This window comes from Populus nigra, chromosome 8, assembly GCF_951802175.1.
Source record: "Populus nigra chromosome 8, ddPopNigr1.1, whole genome shotgun sequence".
Taxonomy (NCBI): domain Eukaryota; kingdom Viridiplantae; phylum Streptophyta; class Magnoliopsida; order Malpighiales; family Salicaceae; genus Populus; species Populus nigra.
The window spans coordinates 16763671-16774037 of NC_084859.1; the positions used below are offsets into that span (position 1 = coordinate 16763671).

Genomic DNA, 10367 nt, shown 5'->3' on the forward strand with positions numbered 1-10367 from the left:
CATGTTCGTTGAGTGAATGCTCCCCACCTTTGTACGGTAGATTATAAGTCGAGGCATTTTAATTTTTACGCTTTCTGAACACGAGTAAGGCGGTGGGAACACTGAAACGCACCGCTTCATTCGAGTTATGCTAGTTTTGTCATCTTGCTTTTTAACATTTAAAAGACTCTACAGGACTGTGGTTAAGATGACAGTTTAAAATGTTTTTAATTTAAAAATGTATTAAAATAAAATTATTTTATTTTTAAAAATTATTTTTTATTTTAGTACATTAAAACAATTAAAAAAATAAAATAGTTTCATTTTAAATAAAAAATTAAAATTTTTGAGAATACACACCTCAAAGTACTTAAATAAATTATATGAAAAATTTAACAAATACATTTATAAATCAATAAAATAAATACATATCTAAAATGAGATCCGGTCATATCAAAACAAAATAATAAAGATCATAATTTTTTAATTTTTTATAATTAGATTTTTTATAAAAGATCATAATTTTTCTTTTTAATTTGATGGTTAGATTGCACTCTAATGTTTACGGAGAGGCCATTTTTTCCATAATAGCCATTGTAGCGTCGCTGTCAATGTCAAATTTTGACGAACTACTCTCCACCGTCCTCTTATTTTACAGATTTATGCGTCGCCGTCAATGTCGAATTTTCAGTACCTGAGTGATTTTGCTTCGGATACAATCACCGGTTCTTAATTTATTGCATTGCCGATCTTGTACTTAATTTATCCGACTGTGACGTCTCCCACAAGGCTCATGTGGTCTGTATCGCGAAAAAACGACCAGTAACCTACAGACATCGCGCGATCGCCCTGCGAATCGCGCGAATTTGCCTTTTCCCTTCAAAAAAGGCTTTCCCCACTGTCCGAAAATTAAATCATGTCGCGCGATCAGCACTGCTAGCTTAGCATCCAACCCACTCAAACATTTTTCAAACATTTAATTTTTTTTATATAATCCATAAAAACTATTTAAAAATATAAAAAAAATTAATTTAAAACTTTTTAAAGTTGTTGACGTTGGTACATCAAAATTATGCTGGAACAAGCCTCAACATGGAGTTATGAAGGCGGGCGTTGGATATTAGCTCTTCTACTCATGAGTACGCTCTGATCAGGTCGACGGGGTTATAGAAAGTAGAAACAGACTCCACAAGTGCTCCTATTTGGCCGACACACTCCAACTAGGATAGATCTTGGAGAGCGCAGTGAAATCTCAATAAAATTGCAGAGCTGGAGAAAAGGTTAAAGAGTGTTAAATATACTCTTGTATTTAGAGAAACTAGTAGTGTTGCAGATCAGTTTGTAAAGCAAGATTTGAGTAGGTTAGAGAATTATATATCAGCTAGCTATTTTCTTTGATAGCAGCTATTTTTTTTGTTAAAATCTAATAAAGTAATAAAAAAAGATAAAAAATATAAATACAAGTACATCTACTCGTCCTCTACTTATTCCTGGGTTTAAGTCTTGTTTGTAAATTCTGGAGTGTTTTTCCAAACCATATTTTTGGCTGTGTCGTCGTGCTCCTTCGTCCAGATTCAATCATTAGTAATTATCCTATGCTGGTCAGGATGCAAGTTTAGATTAGTTCCGCATCCTTCGTCCAGATTCAATCATTAGTTATCCTATGCTGGTCAGGATGCAAGTTTAGATTAGTTCCGCATTCCCTTGTGATAAATTAATGCAGTTAAGGACTCGCGTGGTTGGCCTCATTTTCATTCTCTTTGTGAGCTAATTATCCTATGCTGGTCAATAACTTGGCATCTCGTTCTGCTTCATCCTTCAGTGGCTGGCTAATTCTTATGGTGTTTTATGGGCTGTCTTGCTTACAACTCTATCGCGATGCTTGCCGTTTTCTTGGTCTTGCATGTTTTTTTTTGGGCAAACTCTTTGGCAACCTACTTTCTTTCTTCATGATCAGGCTTTTTTTTTTCGCCTCTTGGATTAGTTTTCAAGGTATCTAAAAAAAGCTGGAATATATATATAAAAAGCTAAAACAAAAGGAAGACAACATTATCGCTATAGATATATTTTACTATACACCACGATAATATAAGCTTTTTTTTTCTTTCAAAGAAACAATGACCATGATATTAAGAGTTAACTTCGATTGTTCTTAAGTCATGGATTGAAATGATTAATTTTGGTTGATATGAGTCAATATATATATAAAAAAATAATTATTATTGTATTTTTAAAATTTGACTTGAAATTCAATTCAGGACAAGGCTCGGGTTACAGGTTAGGACGGTCAACTTGAGTTGACTTAATTTTTTCTTAAAAAACAAAAGCAACCTCATTTTGATCATTTTTTTTAAAAAAATCAATGAGTTTTTAACTTATGTTTTATCTCGGTCTGGGTCAACCTGAGTTTTTGATCGGTTCAGGTCACATCAATTCTTTCTCTTCTTTTCCTAGACTCAGACCGGTTTGGGTCCTAAATCGACTCATCATGCCAATCCAAGTTGACTCATTAGATCAATCCGAGTTTTATAATCAAAGTTATTATAATATCATTAATTTTAATATTTAATATAAACTAGAGTGAAAAAAATCTAATTATTATTTTTAAAATATATAAGTTTGATAGTAATATATATTAAATGTAAAATAATTTTTTTTATATTTTATTCACCACAATCAAATATGATACAAAAACAATTATTTTATCTTGTATACTGCTACATATAATTTTGTCTTCATATTATACCCATTTATCTTTTTAAAATGATTTCTTGAAATTCCATCTATCAATCTAGTCCATGCGCCAATCAATTAAATGTCCCGCGTTAGCGATATTGGACATTAATATATCTCACACAATATGACTTTTATTAAATTCTGCAAGTTTAGGGATTATTGTCAACATAAATTTTATTGCTTTATGTCAAAGTTGTTGCAATGTTTTGTGAGAAATTATTGTATGATAAGGAGGTGGTGATAATATTATAATTACCAACCTAGCTTGCTACTGGTTGTTTTTTATTGTACTATATTTTTTTATTTAAGATATTACATGATGTTGAAGGTTGAAATGTTAGTTTGAAATTATAGTAAGTTTTGCTTTTTAAATTGTAAAAAAAATTAAAATTAATTTTTTATATATATTTTTTTTATGATTTTGATGTATTAATATAAAAAATAATAATAACAATTATGAAAAACTTCAATTTAATATATTTTCAATTAAAAAATATTTTTAAAAAACATTATATATTATACTACCTAAAACACACTAACTTGATGGCATTTGGTCCGGTGATACTTTCAAATTTGGTTATCCTAGTGCTTTTGCTATCATTGCTTAATTTTAATTTGTTTAGCTATTTTTTTTTTTGAATTATTGTCAAAATCCTTGGATAAGAGTTTACATGCCTCCGCAACATTGCATATCATATCAAAAGGTTTTTGAACGTAACAAAAGAATATCAAGATTATAGAAAATATTTAATATTGTTATTAAACTAAGCTCAACATATCAACATTAAAATCTCATGATTTAATTTTTTTTCTAATCAAAATTTAAAATTAAATCATTTAGAAGTTGTCTTGACTTTACCCAGTTGATCTGATCGATTCACAAACAACCAAATCGACCGGTGAAAACATTATTGAAAAAGAAATTGAGAGAAAAATAATAAAATTAACAGGAAAAAAGAATCTTGACTTAATTTTTTTGTCTAACTCAGGTTTAAAATTAAACTTTGTAAGAGTTTTCTTGACACGACTCAGTCGACTTGGCAGGTTTAAAAATAACCCAATAGATTAGGAAAAAAAATTGAGGATAAAATTAAAAAAATAATGAAATTAAAAGAAAAAAATCTCAATCCAACTCCTTATTTAACCTGAATTTAAAATTAAACCGTGAGGAAATTACCTTAACATGATTTAGCCAAATTGATTGGTCTAAAAACAATTAAGCAACTGTTAAAAATAATCTGAGGATAAAATGGAGAAGAAAAGGAAGAAACTCCAATAAAAAAAAGGAGGAATGGAAAGGAAGGAAGGGGGAAAAAAGGGGAGGGGGGGGGGGAATTTAAAAAAGAAGAAGTCAAATTAGGTTATATAATGGTCTCATTGGATGAAAACAAAGTTTAGAAATTAAAAAAGAAAAGAAAAGATAGTGCTTCAATTTTTTATATGAACAGTGAAATACTATAATGTTTTCAGATGTTTTAGATATAATAGGTAAAAATAATCGTGTTATGAATTACATATATAATTCTTTTTATGATGTAATCAATATCAACTAGAAATGATATAGCTTCATCTAACAGTATCAACTCATATCAATTAAATAAATCGAACCATAGTTGATTGTATAAACGACAAAGTCCTCGAACAAGCAACTTATGTCCATAAACATGGTGGATAATTAATTCATATCCGAAAACAAGCATCTATTCGGAAAGTATAATATGGCAATCTTTGAAGACCACAATAGCAACTTGTCTACGTAGTTATCATCCTCAAGGAAGCAGACTTTTCCTGCAAACAACATTTAAGAGGTTACAAATTTTCCATGACAGTAAGAGTATATGTATTATCTCCTGTTCGGATCAACCACACAATTCTCAAAAGCTACGAAAAACACACACTGTTTCTAGCTCAATCTACCAAAGGTTCCAAATTGAAGATTACCAATATAACCATGAAATGTCCAAACATACACCCATCACTCTTCTATATCAACAACAAATTAAAAAAGCACAAGCAATGCCATTCTAACATAGACGGGCGAAGGACTTGAAACCTATAAATCATAGAACATTCAGCCGATCAACGCAAAAACTAATTGCACATAAAAAAAATTAAAAAAGAGAAGAAGATTCGAAAAACCAACCTGAGAGAGCAAGTAAGATCAGCAGCTGTAGCGAAGTCATTCTCTTGTCTTGCTTTCAAGATTTTGAGCATGATATCGAGGCGAAGTTGAATGTTGTCGCTTGCCTGAGATACAAGTTCAGTCTCCTTTTTGAGCTGATCACATTCTGATTCTATCTCTTCAAATCTTTCTCTTGTTTCCCTTTGCCCTTGTCTGATGCATTGTTGCTGCTTCCTAATCCCTGCCATCTCTGCTTTCAGTCTGTTTATTTTTCTATCTACCCTTCTTTGCTGGGAATTACAAATAGATATATTAATCATAAGAGGGGAAAAAATCAATATTAATTGGAATCTCAAGAACAAAGATTGCAACAACGAATACATAATTATTATAAAAGTACTAATACCTCACAACTTCCAGAACGCCTCATAATTGATTTTCGCTGCCAGTACTTGCTTGATGCCATGATAATCATCTCTTGTAAGGACTAGCATTTTATATACCGAGAACAAGTGATAATCTTTTGCTGCTGACAAGTTCCAATTGGACAAAGACTTGAAGTGCTGATTAAGAAGAGTAGTCTTCGGGCACAAGTTTGATGGTGAGTGCAAGTTATAATCAATTTCGCACGATTTGTCAATATTAAGCTTTTGGGCATCGCCGGGTATCCCTCGATTCATTTCAATATTTGAACGACAAGATTACGCGATTTGATCGTTTCAAATTAATTTAGCACTTGCAACATCCGATTCTAGATAAGAATATCCTTCTGGTCGGATCATAATTTTTCACCTAGGTATAACGAAAGTACTGTGAAAAAACATAATGCGTTTTGTCTAGCATCTAATCAATCTTTCTATAAATTATTTTTTTTATTTAAGAAAACATTTTAAAGTTTTGTATCGACTTGTATATATCTAATCAATCTTTCCAATTTTTTTTCCCGAAATTCTTTGAAATTATTTCAATGAATTGTCTACCTTTTTCCTTTTCTGAAAAGTTTCAAATTTTTTTATCCAAATTAGTTCAGATAATTAGACTAATTCGAAAATTCTAACTGTGCTCACCCCTCTTTTAGTGTTTATTTTATTTGTAGAATTGCATACTGTTCAAGAATATATTGAAATCTTCTTCCCTTTTTTTAGAACCGGCCCACAAGCAAATCTCAGAGCGTGTTGCGGCTCCTTTTGCAATATATAAAATATAACTGCAGTATTTAATATTATGGTAAAAATTATTTTTTACAATATTTTTTTGAGATGTATAAATACATATTTTTTATTTTTTTATATTAATATATCAAAATAATCTAAAAATATTAAAAATAATTAATTTTAAGTAAAATAAAAATTTTAAAATTTTGTAAAACATGATTTCCATCTCAAAAACTTTAAAATTCCTCGGAGATGCTTAACTCGGTACCCATTATTTAAGTTTATATTAGTTTGTATGTACGTAGTATGTTATGGTAAACCTTATGGGAAATATAAAAAAAATTAAATATAAAAAAAATATTATAATCTCAAAAAATTCTTTGACATTGTTATTAAACACAAAAATATAATTATTTTAAAATTTTTTTTATCAGTGCGCGCGCCACACTTAAAACAAAATTTATGATTGTCAAAGCAAATTAATAAAAAAATCAATATAATATGTTCATAATTTAGATGTGATTGAAATTTAAAAAATTTATAAATATATTAAAATTAAAAGTTTTAAGAATAAAAAATAATTTGAATTAAATTTTTATGAATAATTTATTATTAGAATTGTTATTTTTATATCAGATTAAAAAAAATCAAATAAAAATCAAATAAAAATTTATAATACTGAAGAACCATGTCAAGATAAAATAAAATAAAATAAAATAAATACTATTAAATTCAGGCCTGCGCATGCGCATGCGCCTTGCTTTATGTTACAGGCAACAGAATGTTTATTTGAAAATAAAGGTGCCAATGTCGCTGCGACTTGTGTGCTAGCCATACATTTTTCTTTTATGAATTTGTAGTTTTTTTTTTTTTTTACAAGTAGATAATTATTAGTGGTTAGTTGATAGTGTTAAAAAAATAAATAAAAATCTGGCTTAATATCTGTCATCGCATGTAATTGATAGGAGCACTCCAATAAATATGAGGATCTAATTAGGACGGTCTCTTGCATGAACAAACTCAATTTCAAACAAAAATAGAAAATTGAACCCTTGATTGCCACTTCCAAGGAGCCAAATACCCATTGACATGAATTTGCAGTGAACCCCACATATTTGAATGAAACTTGTGGTAAAAGAAAATTGTGATCATAAGGTGGTGCCGGTGCTTTTATACACAATCCAAACAAGGTGATAAACACTAACAATTTAAGCTAAAATGGTGTTTCGATCTGATACATGATCTAACTAACTTGACCGCTTCTTAGTTGTCATATAGTAACTTTTGACAGCTAAAACAGATAGTAGAGAGGACTCACTTGAGCTTTTAATTCCTTTTCCGCTAACTACTATGCGCTCTTGCTCCTGATTGAGGCAAATATAAATGTTAAAAAAGAAATCTGTTACTTACAGTCTGAAAATAAGTAAATATCCATGTAGAATCTGAAGATAAAAGTTCAAGAGAGAATCCATTGTGAGGAACTTTCCCAGCACAAGCACCTCAGGTTAGTACTTGTAATCCCTTGTTCTTCTTTTTTAGTTTCTATGGAGACGTATTGTTAGCTTCTTGGAATGAATACTGCAAGAAATGAAGAAAATTTATCAGGAAGGATTTATTTAACTTGCATGAGTCTGCGTTGTTCTCTAGATTATGTATGCCAAACGCCAAAAATCAGGAGAGTTATTACAAAACATGTCGTATGAATCAATATTATCTCTGTCAAAGATGCAACCTGTCAATTCATCTCGGGCCATTGAAACAAATACCAACAATACCAAAATCAGAAATTTGCAAATACATGAAAAATAATAATTTCAAAGTGCCATTTTTCTCAACTTTAATAATGTATACCTTTATATCTTCTGATGTGTTTTTTGAACAGGATTTGGACCACAAAATGAACCGCAATGAATCGGAGAGTGATTCGTTAATGCTTGAACATACAATTGGAGCTTGCATCACGGGGCCCTTCGGGGGTTTCTGCTTAACCTTCCTGATTTGCATGATTAAGCATTTGAGAGCAACAGAGGTCGTTAATGTGGTGCTGATGGTCATAATTGGCTTAGCAACAACATATTTTTTCCTAGTTGCTTTTATATGCTCCTTTCGTCTGTTCGAAGAGATTTCGAAACGGACGAAGGTGGCTGTTGCTCCAGAGCCAATCGCTGCATAAACTATTCATGGATTAATAGTAGTTGTTATAATTAATCAATCTCTAAGTTCAATGCAATTGGTTTCATTTCCTTCCAGCTCTTGGTATAGTCTATTTAGTTTGATCATAGTATTAAATGGGAAGCTTTTAAGCAGGATATGGCTTTTCTGCCTTGTCCCCAATTTCTTCTTCATGCAGTGTTTCTGTTTCTGTTCTTGGATATTGTTGGGTCCACTGTTATTAAATATGGCATTCGACTTCTGAGGCATTCATCAGACTGTTTTTGAAACTTGGATGATACACGACATAAGGATCATATACCACTTGCCAGTCACACCAGAGGATGAGGGGTATTTTTGCTTTACCATATGCTGTCTTCTGAGTTGTAATTAATTTGTTATATTTTGTAATTTAATTGTCTTTATCAAAAGACCAAAAGCTTATCATCACATATCATCCATGAAGTGGTCGTTGTATAGTAGTGCATACAATACCGTGTTAACAATTTCACAAACTTGGCTATCGCTCAACAGATTTGCAGTAATACTAGTTTTACAATTGTAGTTGATGTTATTTTAAAATCTGATATGCTTAAGAATGAGTTTATTCGGTGTTTAGATAATGGTTAATTATATGTTCATATTCATTTCATATTTAACCTTCTACGTAGCCCAGGAAGTATATAGCCTAGGAAGTATATAATTGGTGGTAAAAGTTCTGATACCTGTAAAATAGTTTATTTTGGTTGGGTTTATGGATTCAATGATAAATTCAATAATTTTTAAATAATAAAATATAATAAATGAAGAAAAGAACTTTAAATTTCAAGAGCAAGGATGTTTGTTCATGTATTGATATGATAAATGTTCCAAGAGTTAAACTATGAATGTTTGAAGAATATAAATTCTGAATCCTTTACTTGGATGGTTCAGGGAGTATTTATAATCCCTAGAACTTGTTATTTTGATAGAGTGGATGGACTAGTGAGTTAGATGGTCCGAATAGAATTAATGAGAGATAAAGATTTCTTACATATTATTAAAGAGGAACAAATATCCCTTACAAAATCATTAATGAGATGAAAATATATTAGACTCTTAAAAGACTTTTACACATCTATAGATATATGGATATAATTATTTCTAACATGAATAGTCATCTTAATAGTCTTAATACATAATCTTAAGATCCTAATATGGATCTTTAACTACCTTTAAACCAATTAGGTTTGACGTGTAGCCAAGTCTAGGAGAGACGAGTCTAGTAATTTACTAGAACTGTGCTATCTTGGGCTCAGCATATGACTGAAAACAAGTATGTGAGGTTTGATAAATTGTCAAATTCATGTCGCCTTGGGCTCGACACATGGTTGGATCCAAGTATACCGGGACTAGCAACTTGTCATACCAACATTGTGTTGGGCTCAGCACTTGACTTATCCTAAGTATAGTTACCAGACTTACGTTACCTTGAGCTCGGTATATGGTTGCATCCAAGTATACTGAGTCTAACAACTTACAAGACCTATACTATATTGGGCTTAGCTTATAAGTGAATCCAAGTATACTACATTTAGAAATTTGCTAGACCCACATTAACTTGGGTTCAGAACATGGACAAGCCCAAATATATTAGATTTAACAACTTGCTAGAAACATGTTCGCTTGAGTCTAGATTATATCTTTTTAAAAAAGGCATAAAAAATATTGACTCATTAGTAGGTGTTTTAGTGTTTTTCTAAAATTAAAAAATATTTTTTTAAAGTCCAATTAGAAAAGTGCACTTAGAAATGGGCAATAATAATAATAATTATTATTATTATTATTATTTTGACAGAAAGTAAAGGCGAAGTTTCAGTAAATTATAGTAAGTGTAATTTGTTCTCTATAGAAAAAACGCATAAAATAAATTATAGGAAGTATACTGAGTCTGAACTTTACCCTTAAAATGGCAAAAATTTAACCCTTAAATTATTTTAATTTATTTTTATTCTCTCTATTACTTTTAGCTCGAATATACACTAAAATAACTTTTTATTGTTTTCTACAATCATCACTAATATTTTAACTATTTTTCTCCTATTTTCACTACCAATTTACCTTCCAATTTATTAACACAACAAATATATTTAAAAACCAATGTTTACTCTCAAAGATTATTATTACAATAATTACTCATGTAATAATTCATTCTCACCTTTTAATTTCATACCAAACGCCACCTA

The 10367-nt window shown here is 30.3% G+C and overlaps 1 protein-coding gene across 1 annotated transcript; it reads right to left on the bottom strand.

Annotated features, from left to right (window-relative positions):
• Window positions 1-4308: 4308 nt before the first annotated feature.
• LOC133702339 (uncharacterized) lies at window positions 4309-5399 on the bottom strand. The gene is made up of 3 exons (XM_062126663.1): window positions 5244-5399; window positions 4859-5127; window positions 4309-4503 (listed from the first exon to the last, which is right to left on the bottom strand). Exons 1-3 carry the CDS (start codon window positions 5310-5312, stop codon window positions 4485-4487), a joined length of 357 nt encoding a protein of 118 aa, XP_061982647.1. The 5' UTR covers window positions 5313-5399; the 3' UTR covers window positions 4309-4484.
• Window positions 5400-10367: the final 4968 nt, after the last annotated feature.

What these genes read in the sequence shown, in the direction of transcription:
- LOC133702339 (XM_062126663.1), bottom strand. Translation starts at nt 5,312, where the DNA reads ATGATTATCATGGCATCAAGCAAGTACTGGCAGCGAAAATCAATTATG. An exon ending in GGCGTTCTGGAAGTTGTGAG is followed by an intron (nt 5,128 to 5,243) that starts GTATTAGTACTT and finishes TGTAATTCCCAG; the next exon opens with CAAAGAAGGGTAGATAGAAA.